General features: G+C 40.3%; 2 protein-coding genes across 2 annotated transcripts; both read left to right on the top strand.

The window, feature by feature from the left end:
• The first annotated feature begins 152 nt into the window (after positions 1 to 152).
• On the top strand, positions 153 to 9,188 carry polk (polymerase (DNA directed) kappa). The gene is made up of 15 exons (XM_086314107.1): positions 153 to 239; positions 624 to 1,001; positions 2,385 to 2,504; positions 2,633 to 2,785; positions 3,037 to 3,168; positions 3,259 to 3,409; positions 3,522 to 3,743; positions 4,111 to 4,235; positions 5,175 to 5,341; positions 5,427 to 5,459; positions 5,560 to 5,656; positions 6,505 to 6,676; positions 6,830 to 7,825; positions 8,395 to 8,443; positions 8,583 to 9,188. Exons 2-15 carry the CDS (start codon positions 873 to 875, stop codon positions 8,662 to 8,664), a joined length of 2,628 nt encoding a protein of 875 aa, XP_086170233.1. The 5' UTR covers positions 153 to 239; positions 624 to 872; the 3' UTR covers positions 8,665 to 9,188.
• A 28-nt stretch (positions 9,189 to 9,216) lies between these two features.
• ankdd1b (ankyrin repeat and death domain containing 1B) lies at positions 9,217 to 15,490 on the top strand. Its single transcript, XM_086314109.1, has 15 exons — positions 9,217 to 9,872; positions 10,211 to 10,311; positions 10,414 to 10,512; positions 10,618 to 10,716; positions 11,929 to 12,033; positions 12,123 to 12,224; positions 12,396 to 12,494; positions 12,959 to 13,057; positions 13,404 to 13,502; positions 13,577 to 13,675; positions 13,780 to 13,878; positions 14,071 to 14,166; positions 14,544 to 14,745; positions 15,000 to 15,131; positions 15,226 to 15,490. Exons 1-15 carry the CDS (start codon positions 9,698 to 9,700, stop codon positions 15,279 to 15,281), a joined length of 1,662 nt encoding a protein of 553 aa, XP_086170235.1. The 5' UTR covers positions 9,217 to 9,697; the 3' UTR covers positions 15,282 to 15,490.
• Positions 15,491 to 15,549: the final 59 nt, after the last annotated feature.

The raw sequence follows: 15,549 nt of genomic DNA, 5'->3' as shown, positions 1-15,549 counted from the left end.
AGTTGCTGCATAGTCTCCAATGACTACAACTGTATGTATAAAACAATGTTGTATATAGCCTAACTTTTTGTGTAGACAAACATGATTCTTCTACCTCACATACAAGCCACAGGAGGAGATTTTTTGTTACCCACAGCAAGAATCAGTCCAGTTAATCAAAAGAAGCGGTTTACATTTAACACAAGAAACCAGTAAAACTGGAATAAAAAAAATCTATTTGGCATGACTTCTGATCACAGGTAGGAATAGTTAACACGAATATGTTTTGTGTGAGTGCTATAGCACTCATGTTTCATGTAAATGTGACGCCACATAAATATTTACCTTGATATTCGTGTTGTGAGGATCTGTTTCGTTGTTTGCAACGAAACTACATTTCATCAATTAATGTCTTAATTTACTTGACCAGCAGATCCATTTTTAATTCCTCGTGTGAAATATGCCAAAGGGTTTCATAACATATTTGTTGGCAATCAGAAGTATCCAGTGTACTTTAAACGGACCGATAACAATCTAAGGTTAACTCATATCAGCAGAAACACTGCACAATCCCAAGTCATAAACTGTAAAAGCAAACTTTGAAGGGAAGGTACAATCCTGAAATGACGCTCTTGGTTTTTTAGTTCCGCCCATTTGGCTGATGACGTATGGACGCGGAAGTGCCGCCAAAAAAACCGCCGCCGTAGCTGTTTTCAACACTTGTAGAGACATGTTTGTCAGAAAGCTCAGTGACTTAATTTACAGTCACCGTGGCTCTTATTTGTCATTGAGAAACTCGGATCTGATCCAGCCCGGAAAGCCGCACATATGTGGGGATGCACAGCCCAGTTCGTTATAACCTGAAGTGTACCTGCACTAAGTAAGTCATTAGGATGGAGAATGGGGTGGCATCCACCAAAGAAGAGGGCTTCCTCTCCAGAATGGCTCTCAATGACAACAAAGCTGGTATGGAAGGTCTTGACAGAGACAAGATCAATAAGATCATCATGGAAACCTCCAAGGTAAGTGCTCACAAATCAAAGACACGCGCATGACACACCTGAGGTCACATACCCGATAGTCATCTACACAACTGTCTCCGAGAGGATGCAAATAACCGAATGATTAGTTTTTAGAACACAAGCATGGATAATTTGTTGACGTGCCGTTCTGTATGTCTTTATGTTTTGCTAGGATGGATGGAAAATAAGGGCAGCAATATATTGAAACACGCACAAAAAATACATAGAAGTACTACATATAAGGCAATTCTAACAAGCATGAAATGTTTGACACCTTTATTCTCCAACAAAGCCTGAACTCTCTTAGCTAAGCTTTCTTGTCATTTCTTTAAGCAGTCTTCAGGAATAGTTCTCCAGGCTTCCTGGAAGACATTTAAAGCTCTTCTATGGATGTTGGCTCCTTTTAGATGATGCCACACTGTTCCATGCTCTCCATGACCGATAGTGTTGCATTGTGTGCTTTTTGTACCCAAGTTTTTACTGCACCGGCAGTGTGTTTGGACACAAGCCTTAATTCAGATGGTGTGAAAAATGAAGTTGTTGCTAATCACACGCTTTCCAGATGTTATTGTACGGTGAATTCAAATCCGATGATACTTTTCTGTGTTCATAATTTAATCAGTTTTAACAAGAAACCACGACAAAGCCTCCACCGTGCTCCACAGATGGCTGCACACATCCACTATTTAACCTTTCTCTTGACCACCTGCATACATACTGATGACAATTTGAACAAAAAATTTAAAATGTGGATTCAGCACTCCACAAGACCTGTTGCTGCTGATTTTCAGTCCACTTCTTGTGTAATTTGACACACATGAGCCTTTTCTTCTAGTTTGCCTTCCTTAAGAATGGCTTCTCGACAGGCACCCTTCAACTGACATTATTTCTGATGATGCATTTTTTTTGTAGAATTCTTATATCACCATATAAGTGTCATAATTCATTCCTTACAGTAATATGAATAGCTTTTGTATAATGGTGTTCTAAAATGTTATTTTGAAATATGTAGATGAGGCATTACATTGTTAAGTATGTTTCAGTTTGCAGTATTATAGAAGCTTACACGTGTATGTGGACAGTTTCTCACTGCTATAGTCATTGTAGACTTTGTGGGAGCAAAATCTAAAAATTGACTCTTTTTTTTTTTTTCCCCGGTTTACTTGGATGTATCTAGCTTTAACCAATAAAAGGCACAAATGACACTGTGGACAATATGAACCTCCATCCACTTTTGTAGATTGTATCCTGTTCCCCTTTGCGTCCACTATCCTCTGTGTAATGACATCCAGTCCTAAAAATAAATGAGCTACAGTAGCTTTTTATTAAAGCTGTAAAACAGAGTTGTTATAACTCCCCATTGTCCTTGTCCTTCCTGGGCAGGGATCTAAGTTTTACGAGAATGAGCTGAAGAGAGATCAGCAGGTGAACCAGCGCATTACGAAAATGATGCTACAGAAGGCACGGATCACAGAGCAGCAGTTAAAAAAAGCACAAGTTCAGGTAAGATGTAAGGGATTCACATGGCCAAAGCTCACTTCTTTTTCCAGAGGTGACCCGAAAATCACACAGACACAACTCAGGTGAGCTTCAAGCAACTGGCTTCTTTTCATTTTATTCTCTCTGTGTAGGTGGAAAAGGTTTCCACAGCGCTGGAGAAGAGTCGTGATCTAAGCCGTGTGATTGTACATGTGGACATGGATGCTTTCTACGCTGCTGTTGAAATGAGAGACTGTCCTGAACTGAAGGACAAGCCCATGGCCGTAGGATCCATGAGCATGCTGGTGGGTTAAAAACATTGCTATTGTGGCTAATGGACACGCCACAGATACTGACTATGAATTATGTCTGAACTCTGAAACAAGATATTAAAGGTTTATTTCAAATATAAACCACACTGCACTGAAATATAGTATACACATGCTCTCACTACTTTACAAACTACACGGAGATTAAGTATTGAAATCATGGCCATTTAAGATCCAGAACAGCCACTCTCTCTGTTTCATTCATATCGCCTCTTTTCCTTTCACAGTCGACCTCTAACTATCACGCCAGGAAATATGGGGTTCGAGCTGCCATGCCTGGCTTCATTGCAAAGAAACTCTGCCCCAGTTTAGTCATTGTTCCACTTAACTTTGATAAGTACAGAGCTGTGAGCAATGAGGTAAGCGCAATACCTAAAAACACACATGCAAACAAATTCTTTCAGTGGCTTGTTGCTCAACAGGTGCCCATCTGTCTGTGCTTCTGTTAGATCCGGGAGATCTTTGCAGACTATGACCCGAACTTTCAGCCAATGAGCCTGGATGAAGCTTATCTAGATTTCACAGACCACCTGGAGCAGAGGCAGCACTGGCCAGAGTCCACACGTACACATCACTTCCGTGTCAGAGACATGACCACAGGTAGGGATTTGTTTTTCTTTAATATATACACACAAACACATTGATATTAAGTTTTATATATATCAGGAATCCATTTAATTGTTGTGTGATTTATTTATTTTTTCTTGTAAAGATGAGAAAAAAGCTGAGCCTTCCCAGGAAGCTGTGACAGAGGTGAGAGAGCTCTCCCCAGTACTGTTTGAGGACAGCCCAGGCTCCTCTCCCAGCCCAGTGGGCCCTGAAGGTGTGCATGCTCCTGCAGGTGATTTCGAGGTGTTTGGGACATCTGTTGAAGAGGCTGTGCGAGAGATGCGCTTCCGCATTGAGCAGAAGACGATGCTGACTGCCAGTGCAGGTGAGCAAGAAACCAGTCTGCTTTTAATTTAAAACACGCTCATTTTAACTGCATAACAGGGATATACAGTAATAAATCTCAGATCCTGAGCTCTAAGCAGTCACTGAACATCGCTGATCCCTGTGCCATTGTTGAAGCTGCTGTCATTACGAATATCTATTTATTTATTGCTCTATTTATGATAGTTTACAACATATTTTGATACTACATTTTTATTACTTTTGTTTGACTGTACACCAAGTTCATCAGTTCATTCTAATCTAATGCAACCCTGACAAGTCTAGTATGCATATTTTGGGAATTATTGTGCATGCTTTACCAGCTGTTTGGGGGAAAAAATAGCCAATGATATTTTCCAATCTTCCAGGAATTGCGCCAAACATGATGCTGGCTAAGGTGTGCAGTGACAAAAACAAACCCAATGGACAATACAGACTCCCATCCACCAGAGAGGCAGTGATGGACTTCATCCAGAACCTTCCAGTTCGCAAAGTACAGTACCCATTGCTCAAATTAAAGCACTAGCAGAGCTGTGTGCTTGTAGTATATTGCTTGACAATGTAAGATTTTTAGTATTTTTCTTTTTCGTTAACTGCAAAAGTGCAAATAACGTTTGAGTTTGGACTCGCTTGTTTGCAAACCTCACTCCTCTGGGTTAGAGCTGAGACAACCCACTGCAGTATGAGGCTCATGGTTCATAATAGTCACAGTCTGTGGCTCAACTTGATAACAGAACAAAGTTAAAACTGCAGTTGTCACATATTTGTGTCTGTGAGCAGACATGATGGAGTCCATTTGGTAAAAGATACATCAGCTGGATGTTTTTCAAGGGTTTAATAGTAAACAGAAGATGGTTTTTAGAAGTAGAAAAACAAACATAGAAGTTTGTTTTTGGGCTCTTACATGTGTAATCCTGCTCTGTGAAAAAGCATTGGATGTGTTAAATAACCATCTGAAATAAGGTTTGTTAGCTTGATGCTAGAAGAGTGGCTTTTTAAAAAAAACAAAATTGATTTGTGATCTCAAACAAGAAACACAATTGCTACAATTTTTTCCTTTTTATCTTGTGTTTGGACTTTCTCCGGTGATTTAGTTATTGCTTTCTCCAGTTTATTTGTAGCATGTTTAAAGCTACTTTCAGTTGCTCCCTTATTCACAACGGGTCTCTCTGAATATTTAGTTTTTACTCCAGAAATCCACGTGTCTCACGTTCAAAGGATCTGTGTCTCCTCCCAGAATCGAACCAGGGATCTTTTGCTTGTTAGCTGAATGTGTTTGTTTTTTTCCTCCTAATTGTCTTCATTGATTTCTTTAAATAAATGTTAATTGTGAAGTTCTGAGTAGAATGCAGTATAAAGGTTTACAGACATGTTGTGGAGTCACTGTGAAACATGGCTGAAAGGCTAAAAACATGTTTATGTGCTTTTCTAGGTTTGTGGCATAGGAAAGGTGAGTGAGAAGATGCTGAACGCTTTGGGTATAAGTACCTGCTCCCATCTTGGCCAGCAGATGGCGTTGCTGTCATTGCTGTTCTCGGAGACAGCCTGGCATCATTTCCTGGAGGTTTCTCTGGGACTGGGCTCCACATATATACCCAGGTACTGTCTGCTTGCTTCATAACACTCAAGTACAACTGATCTCCAGAAGAAGGAGATAAAGCTGACTGTCTCTACTGTCACACAGGCATGAAGAAAGAAAAAGCATGAGCACAGAGAGGTTTTTTTAACAATTTTAATTAATATTTGATAGTTTAAAAAAATGGTTTCCTCCTTTCAGCTCTCTTCTAATTTCTCTGTCATACTATCAATATTTACAGGACCTTTAAAGAACTGAGTAAAGTTGAGGAGCAGTTGTCTTTGTGCAGGGAGCTCTGTGAAGATCTAGCAGAAGACATGAAGAAAGAAGGTCTGAAGGTATTGATCAGTGTTATTGTAACCTTTAAACCCATATCCGCTGTATAAGAAGATTTTCTTTAACATCTTTTCAGCTACCTTGCTTTCATACATCAACTTTTTTCAGACAAGAGGCAAGTTAAAGGAAAAGCTAAACCCCTGACCCCTTCATTACAGCTGTGTCATCCCCCTGTCATCTTCTTTCTAGATCGCAGTGCCTCCTTCCATAGGGCACGAGTGATCACTGAATGATTTGATGGCTTAAAAGTTGTGTAAAGTTGAACACCTACACATTGTGGACCGACATGTTAGACGCCGCTCTCTATCACCATCATCGAAATAGCAAAAGAGGGAAAGAAAAAACAATTTCTTTTGAAAGTATGATGCTCTGTCGCTCCAATACATTTCCAGAAACAGGAAGAAGCTATTTTGGCAGCACATGGAGGCTCGACACCTTCCTAACACACAATTCTTATACTTGGCCTTCTTAGATTTACTGTGTCTCCAAACAGAATCTCGTACAGTTACTCTAACATGTTCATTCCCTTTTGAATCGATACAGTAAGGACTGGATGGCTTAGCACAACTATTACCCCCCCTACCTGGGTCCTGATGTGGCTTTGATAGCTGCAGGAAATGGAGGACCATTAAAGAGACCGAAGGGGGCTACTATCAGCTTTGAACATATCGCCATAAAAACTCACAAAATGGATTCTGACAAGTCAATCACTGATATGATTATACAGATTTCCATCTCTTTCCTGGTACTATTATTTACGTCTAATTAGAGTGCAGGCTGAAATGGCCGTGACTGTTTGCCTAATATGAATTTAAAGGCGTATATATATATATTTTTGTCTTCCTGGAAGGGTAAAACGGTAACACTGAAGCTCAAGAATGTGAACTTCGAGGTGAAAACCAGGGCAATGACGCTGCCGTGTGCTGTTGCCACAGTGGATGAGATCTTCGCTGTTGCTAAGGACCTCCTGAAAACGGAAATAGAAAATGAGAGTCCTCAGCCACTCAGACTGAGGCTCATGGGTAATTAGATATAACAATAAAACTGACATATCAATTAATATAACTAGCTTGAAATGAACCTAAATGATGTGTGACAAGCTTCATGTGGAAATAATAACACAGCTGGCATTCGTTTAGAGGTTTTCTCCGGATGATTTGTTTTTGTGCTTGTAGGTGTTCGAATTTCTGCCTTCGCTAGTTTGGATGATAAAAAGCCCTTGCAGAAGAGCATCGTCGGCTTTCTGCAGAGCGGCAAGGCAGACTGCTCTAGTTCTTCCCAAGGGATGCTTCAAAAACTGGGGAATGAGCATCTCTCCGATGCTTACTCCTTCCACACCTCGCCACTTATGTGCCCCCTAGTGGAACAGAAACACCAGAGACAAGAAGACCTTCCCTGGCGGAGTAAGCAGAGGCAGACAGAAGGAAGCCAGGCGACTGTGGGACTCCGGCAGTCTTTCTTTCAAAGGGCTCATGTTAGAAGACTGCAACTCGAGGCAGCTAATGCAGCCACAAAAAATGAGGGGAGCGGGGAAAACGCTCCAGTGATTGCTAACACAAGGACTCCGGCCACAGCAAGCGAAAACAACCATTTACCGCCCGATCTCTCAGAAAATCCCAGTCCTGTACAGGCGCATGCATCCACATCAGCCTGTGAAGAATCAGAAACCCTCACATGTCCCGTGTGCTTCAGAAAGGTGGAAACAACCGACCTGAATGTCTTCAACACGCATATAGACCAATGTCTCAGCAACGCCTCTCAAAAAACAAACAATGGCACAGAGTCAGACACAGAGTCAGAGTCGGGTCTAAAGAAGGACCGCGAAGAACGTGCAGCAGTGAACAAACTGAGGAGGCGGCACGAGGCTCAAGAGAAGAAGTCAAAAGTCAACCCTCAGAAAGGCCAGAGCAGCGTAAAAAAAGATTCTGTTCAAAAGGTTTCGTTGATTAAAGACGACAACAAAACTGCGACCTTGCAAGAGCCTCAGCCATCTAATAGCAAAGGGCCAGTCTTCGTCTGCCCAGTGTGTCAACTGACCCAGGAGACTCATGACCTCGCTGTCTTCAACCACCACGTTGACCTCTGCCTGAACCAGGAGGTCTTACATGAGCTGGGGAGACAGACATCATCCTCCATAAATCCATCTCCAGTTAAAAATAGCAAGAGCACAGGTAAGTGCGTGTATTAAACAAAGGGAACCTTGTTGTGTGTGTATTCTGAAAAAAATGTTTTTCATTACGATGCATGCAGTCACTACATGCTTCGGCTACATGAAGGTACTAACAGCAACCCTCTCTTCTGACAGAAACTATTCTGTCCTGATGACAGGAGCGATGCTGTTAGCCGAGTCTATAAGCTGTATGACAGCGGAGTTAACAGAAGGAATGTGTATTTGGGAAGGGGTCGGTGGCCTATGACCTTGTTATTTACAGACAGTGACACTATGTGAGACGTTTGTATCGATTCAGACCAGGAAAAGACATCTCATTTCACCCCATGGGGCTCCCTTTGCCCCGGGCTTGGAAATTGCTAAATCACTTTCTCACCTATTCATTTCCTACAATGAACTGCACCCCGGTTTCCTCTTAAACAAGCCTGCCTCAGAAATTGCACTCTTTATATCCCTGGTGCTGCGATTGTGCACCTCCTCAATGGAAGTCATTTTTATGTCAGAGAAAAGACAGCGGGGGATACATTATTTTTTCTGTCCATGCCAATAAGTGTCCCTTTCTGTTTGTAGACGGAGGACATCTTCTGCTAAAGCAAGCAAGCAAAGGCAAAAGCAAAAGGTGAGACGGCTTGTTTACAAATCGCTTCACTGAATGCTGACACGCGATCTCTTCTTGTTCCATTTAGTGTGACTGAAGTAGCATTGAAATTTTATGTATAAATAAAAGTATTCATTGTTGTGTTCTTTTTATGATTTAGACGGGACACGCCTTCGTCTCCTCCGTCTAAAAAGGTTAAAAGCCTCGGTCCTTGCAACACCATCGACAAGTTCTTCAGGTGACAGTCATTCAGGGGCAAACTCCAGCCTAGTGCGGATGAACTGAGGAAGTAAAAACGCAGCTCTTCTATTCCCTCGGCTTCCCTGCGCGGTTTTTATTCATCCTGCGGTCACTGCGCACAAAGCTTGTTAAGTTTGCACATAGAAGATGCTCCTAAAACACCTGGCTTGTCTGCTCTAAGCAATATTCAAAATGAAAGATGAAGACAAGTCCAATAATTCCTTTTAATGCATTTTTATTTAATGGTCAGGCTAGATATATATTTTTTATTTATCTTCATTAAGTTATTTTATTATGACATTGTCACATTTGTGTTTTTGTGTAGTGTATACCTTTAATAATGACGAAAAGAGATTTTTTTTTATCATTTAAATTGTTGCAATAAATTATTCTGCTGAAATCTCACTTTTAGGGACATTTTTTTTGTTTACACTCAACACTAATCACTTCTCCAACAGCCTGAACTGTAACCAAACAATGAGTGCTTCAAAGTAGTGAGGAAAAAAACGGGTTCTTGCTGTCAGCCATGAAACTGTACCACTTCAAGTTGTGTAAATGTGACTCGCCGCTTCCTTACACATACAGTACGTTTGTTTCCTTAGACAAACATGTACTACTACTGAACTCCAACTCCTTTGTTAATCTTTTAACCAGCGTTACATAATAGAAATTTAAGTTAGACTATTGGTATAAATTCCTCATGTTACTCGAGCCATAATATAGCCACAGCTGTGCCACTGACTAGTCAAAGTGAAATGTGTCATGTTTAATAAACCTGTTACTATCACCGGGGATCTCTAGGGTGTGAGCTAGTAAAGTAAATACGGATCAGCCCTGCGGCACTAAAGTAAGGAGTACACTACCATACACTTCCTCGCTCTTGGCTCTATGAAGATCAGAACTTTGAAATTGGATAACACTGGCTTTCTTTACGGGTGTGCGATCTTTTTCCTCTGGAACTGAGGTAGACTGTTTTCAGGATATAACCTATACTGTTTAATACACAAAGTGTGGCTTTGTTGTAAGAGCCTCCAAATGGAAAAAAAAGCTATGGCTCTGAAGAGGATGATTGAGAAACATTCTCCTAAAAAGGAGAATCTGGACCCTCGAAAGTGGATAAGACCAGAGACTGTGAGGGGATTCAGTGACTTTGCTCTGAACAAGCATTCAAACAAAGAGACGGACAACAGTTTTGATGACGTAGAGATGTGTGAGTATCCAAGAGAAAAAAAAACGTAAAAAGAATAAACAAGCTTTTTGTGCTTTATATGACAGAAAAGACATAGAAAGTGTAGTAAATGTAGCAGATTCAAGAACCGAGCACTTGAGTTTCTAATGTTTGTCACTGAAGTGAGGTGTGACAGTTTCCTTCCAAGGAAAAACACTGTATTTGCTATGTGGGTGTGTAGGTAGTAATGTTGAAAATCTCACCATCTTAGTTCACTTTACTCTATGTTGTGATATAATCCTGCTGTCTAATATGTATTAACACAATTAATTATGTATGAAAAAAGCCATGTATTAAGGCTTGTCTACTGTGTTATGTAGTGCTTGAGGCTGAGAAGGAGTTTATCGAAGCAGCTAAGAGGAACGATGTGGAGACCATGACGGATCTTGGAAAAGGCTTAAATGCCAACGTAAAGAATGTGGTGCGTCTGAAAAGATAAAGTATCTGCATTAGCCAAACAGACCCAATCACTGAATAAACTTTCATTAAACTGATAACATGTTGATTATTTTGTCTTCCTCAGCAAAATAGGACTGCCCTTCACTTTGCAGTAGCTTGCACAAACAAAGAAGCTGTTAAGCTGCTGTTACAGCGAAGGGTCAAAGTGGACCAAAAGGACAAGGTGGGAGGATTTTAAGATGTTAGATGCGAGGATTTGAGCCAAGGACAATATGTTATGTAATGTCTCCAAGTCGGCTACTACCATTTTGTGTTCTGTGTCTGACAGTACGGCGTAGCACCCATTCATTTGGCTGCCTGGTTTGGCAGTTTGGACATCCTGAAATTATTAGTGCAGGCTGGAGCAGAACAGAAGGCTGAGAACGAGGTGAAGTAGAAGGAAGAATTCTCCTCTATTGCTTCTCACTAACCAACAGAGATGAAATACCCTTAAACTGAGAAATGAATCCCATTGGGGGGTTTTTTGTTTTCCTTTTAGATTTTGCACAAACACCCTCTCAAAACAACACACTGCGATTCAGATATTTTATTATCTATACTATTTAAACTTTTAATTTTCAGTAACACTTAATAATATAGCCTGCAACATCTCCTGTAATACCCCTTAAAGTACTATATACTTTTTCTGAGTTTACTGTGCAACTATACTGTAAATATTTGAAAGCAGTTGGTCAATTCAGAGCATTTTAAAAAGACAGGACAAAATGTATCCTCTAAGCAATTTTAAATAGTAACGTCTAAAGTTACATTCCAGTTCTGTATTGGCTAAAATGTTTATTTTGCATTTGTTTCAGGAAAATCAGTACAGGTATTACAATAAAAACAACAAAAGAATTTTGAAAGCAGTTGACTCAGTAGTTAGCGCCCCCCCATCTAGTTTTGTAATATGTTTATAATAACCTTGGTAATGTCAAACAATATTATTGAGTAGCCTAACATCCTAATATTGCCCCGACTGCTTGAAGAGTTTGTGTGTGAATCTGTGGTCGGCTGCCCTTCCTCAGAAACCCTGATGCTTCTCCCAGAAAACTGAATTTGAATTGCAAAAACTGAGTTTGAGTTATGAGAACTGGATTTTAGTTCTGAGAAACGAAAAGTAATAAAAGTAATATGGTGTGAAGTTTTGATTAATTTTAATTTTGTAAAGTTTCGAAATTCAGTTTCACAAATACATTTAAGCTTAATCTGTGTAATTCACATCCATATGTAATTATATGAGTTGAAAAATTCACATCAAATTATAAATAACTAAAATGTAATGTTTAGTGGCACATATTTCTGACAATGCTATAACCATAAAGCATTTCGACGTTCGAATTTAAGTATAATTTGTTTAATTTTAAATATACCCTCTTGTTCTCTCGCACCTGTTTGTAAGTTTTCAAGTGCGCTAAATTTCAAGGAAATTAAACCACAAGCTACACGTTGTAGTTTGTCCATTTTTGCTTTCGTTATACTGTATCTTTTACACTGTGGCTTTCCATTTTCAAATACGGTTCAAGATGAATTTGGTTTGCATTGTAAATTCTCAAACAGCGCCCTGCCTGATTTAACAGAAAAAGTTATTTCTTTGTTTCAGGAAGGACTCAATATTTTGCACTGTGCTGTCATCAACAACCATACTGAAATCGTAGACTACATTGTAAATGACCTGCAGATGAAAGAACTTGACAAGGATGACCTGGTATGCAACTTGCACAAAACAATTGTGTGGCAAATTTCATTTTGCATGCATTACATGTGATTACCTGAGCCTCTTTTCTTGTGTTTCAGTCAGGACACCGAGCATTTGCACTGGCAGCAGAGCACGGGTGTGTTAAGATGTTACAGGTGCTCATGGAGCCATACAACATGGCCACCATGAAGCCCAACAAGGTGTGCACGAGGACTTATTTGTGCGATTTTTCTGCATCTATTTCCGAGTAGGCTATATGGCTGTTTATGCTCACGTGTGCCTTGAGTGCACATTTCAGTGTCACACCTGCAAGAAAGCTCAAAGTCAAACACTCTTTGATGCAAGCTGTTTCCCTCCCTCCCTTCTGCCAGAGAGGGGACACGCCCCTGCACTTAGCTGCCAGGAACGGCCACTTGGATGTCGTCCAACTGCTGCTGCAGAGCTTTGATACTCGGGATGAAGTCAATATGGTAGACAATCAGTGCAAACATCCTCTCTATCACGGTTTGGTTTGTGACAGTGTGAGCTCAGCGGCTAATCCACTGCTGGATGCTGGCTCCACTTGGGATCAATTGAGATGAATCAAACATCTACCAGTTAGTATAATGACACATTTAGCTTTCTGGATCGAACTTTGGCAGGTAACAGGTAAACTGAACATGATAAATGTGTTCCTTTGTATTAGTACTGATGTGGCTTAATGATGCATTAAAGTAAGAGATAATTACAAAACCTTACCCCCCAAAAGATCTGCAGTAACTAATTTATTTGCTGGCATTTAATTGAATGATCCAAGCCAACGTTCCCTTAGTGTAAAGAAATTCTACTTTGTTATAACTAATAATAATAATAATGATGATAATAACTTAAAATGTTAATTATGTTAGAAGAATTTTCCATTTGCATCATTGCTGACGGATGTTTTGTGCTGCAGGATGGTGAGACTGCTCTGTACCAGGCTGCAGACCACGGTCAGGAAGAATGTGCTCAGGTCCTGCTGGAGGCCGGTTGTGACCCTAACATACTCACAGTGGTACGTTCAGGCAGTATACCCGGCCAAGTTTTACTGAACCAGTGCAAGCTAAGAGAAAAATACACACATCAAATACTTACAGTAATCAATGTTCATAACATGCAAGTTCAGAAAATCATGTGTTTTCTTTGGTAACTTTTGTTTGTGTACCGGTGTATTTTCTTGGCGTTTTTTGGTACTGTGTAGATTCAAATGACTAAATACCTTTTCTACGGTTCTGCTTTTAACCGTACTACTAATATAACATGCATTATGGTGTTTATCCTGAAAAATATGTTATAAACAAAATCAGTTTTTAAAGATTCTTCTAGACAGTACAACTGCACTCACTTTGTACTCTTTGTAGGCCAAATGCAGCGCTCTCCATACAGTTGCAGAAAAAGGAGACGCGGCTCTTGTTCAAGTTCTCTTACAGTACAATGCCCAGGCGGACTTTCAAAATCAGGTAAGTAAACAACCAGATAGGAGGCAGTGGCAGAGTAATCCATCTTTTATGAAGCATAATATTATTGCTCTCAGGATCTAGAGACACCTCTCCACCTGGCAGTGAAGAACAGTCACATCCCTGTTATCTACTACCTATTGGAGGCTGGCTGCAATATCAATGCCACAGATAAGGTACAAGCTCCTGCCTAAGACAGTAAAATAAAGCATCCATGAACATAATGTAGACAAACTAATTCCTGCGTATCGTTATGTCGTGTCATGCTTTGGACTGTTAGAGGTCCCAGACAGCTATGCACATTGCTGCTGAGACTGCCAAAGCTGAGGTTGTGGAAATGCTTCTTAAAGCTGGGCCTGATATAACAGTCAAGGACCGGGTAAGATGCATTTGTCATATTAATAAAATTAAACTGTATACTAATGCTATCCAAACAGCAAAAAAATGATAATTAATGTAAGCCTTTGTCGCAGCATGATACATTGAAAATACAAGAAAAATCAAACTAAATGCAATCTCTTGCGGTTCTAATTGAATTTGTTTTTCACTGTACATGCTGGATTCGGAGTAGCAGGGTAAGACTGCTCTGGGTGTTGCAGCCAGAGCAGATGAGGTAAACATTGTGGACATGATCATCAAAGCAGAACGATACTATGACCAGAAAAAGGTGAGGGGATAATCAAATGATACTTGTAACTTTCACGAGCATAATCCATTCGCGATGCTTTGAAATCAATAATTACTTTCACCATGAATGATTCAGTGTCACATCCTCGATTAGCTGAATCCCCTCTAATTCTATTAAAGCATTCACTGTAAAAGTGATTCGGAGCCCAGAAACATTCGACATACGATTTATCATCAGTTTAATTAAGAATATGCCTTATTCTCCTCCATTATTGATTTTCAAAATGTTTCACTCTGACATTTATATTGCTAATCATACGTGTTAGTGTCTTGCCAAAATTTTCTTCCTGTGCCCCTCTGTTGTCTGGAGAGTGTGGCCTTTATCAGCCTGCTGACATGATTTAATTGCCCTTTCAGGCTAACCCTGAGCTTAATGAGATTGTTCGCACCGAGCATGCACTGACGTTCAAATTTGACCGCCGCAGTGAGAACAAGGAGCTGTATTCGATGGCTTGGCGCCTGGCGTACAAGCTGCTGAAACCAGGAGACTGGAAAAGACTGGCAACACACTGGGACTTTACTCAGGACCAAGTGTCTGCCATCGAGGAGCAGTGGACAGGTGCCATAACTCACACACTGACAGGGCAGGTTTCTGCTGTGCATTTGGCAACCCTCTGAAAATCTAACTTAACCTTCTTGAGTCAAACACATTAATTAAATACCCTGAAATCTTAGGTAAAAAAAATGAATATCCCAGTATGACATTGAAATTTTTACAGCTTATTTTCCAAGTTGTAATTTGGTATCTTTAGGGTATTTTTTTGCAGGTTGACCTTTTTTTCTGAACTTAAAGGGTTGTGCATTTACCTGCAGGTCAGCACAGCTATCAAGAGCATGGGAACAGAATGCTGCTGATCTGGCTTCATGGGGAGGAGCTGGCTCTGAAGGCCCCTGCTAAAGACCTCTACCAGGGCCTCATCTGCACTGGGAACACGAAAGCTGCAGGTACACTCTGTTAACAAGTATGCGATAAACAGAAATTTATGTCTTCTGCACCGCCTGTTCCAAAGTTTTACTTCATCAAATGTTCGTCTTTCAGATAAGATTCGACTGGAGGCAGAGCAAGTCAGCAGTAAAAGATGTACCATTTCATGAAGAGGAACACTGCAGTATTTACAATGTTCGCATCACTGTCAACGAAGCATCTCTACAGGACTACTGCAGTGAAATAATTTATTTTAAAAATAACGTTGTGCGTCACACAATTAGCATATAGCTTTGGTTTCGTCAAGTAAACAACATGTGCTGTTGGATGGTCGCCTTGCAGTACACTTCAGTACACAGTTATCTGTGCACAATTTAAAGCAAAGTAATAAATGTTCATTTTGGAACTTTCTGAACTTTTGTTCCATCTGTAATAATT

This window comes from Aulonocara sp. 'chitande type north' Nkhata Bay, linkage group LG12 (assembly GCF_057382095.1).
Source record: "Aulonocara sp. 'chitande type north' Nkhata Bay isolate Kocher_YH1m ecotype deep benthic linkage group LG12, A_spYH_male_GT1.1, whole genome shotgun sequence".
Taxonomy (NCBI): Eukaryota; Metazoa; Chordata; class Actinopteri; order Cichliformes; family Cichlidae; genus Aulonocara; species Aulonocara sp. 'chitande type north' Nkhata Bay.
The sequence above is the reverse complement of the archived record's forward strand: the minus strand, read 5'-3'. Positions and strand labels throughout refer to the sequence as shown.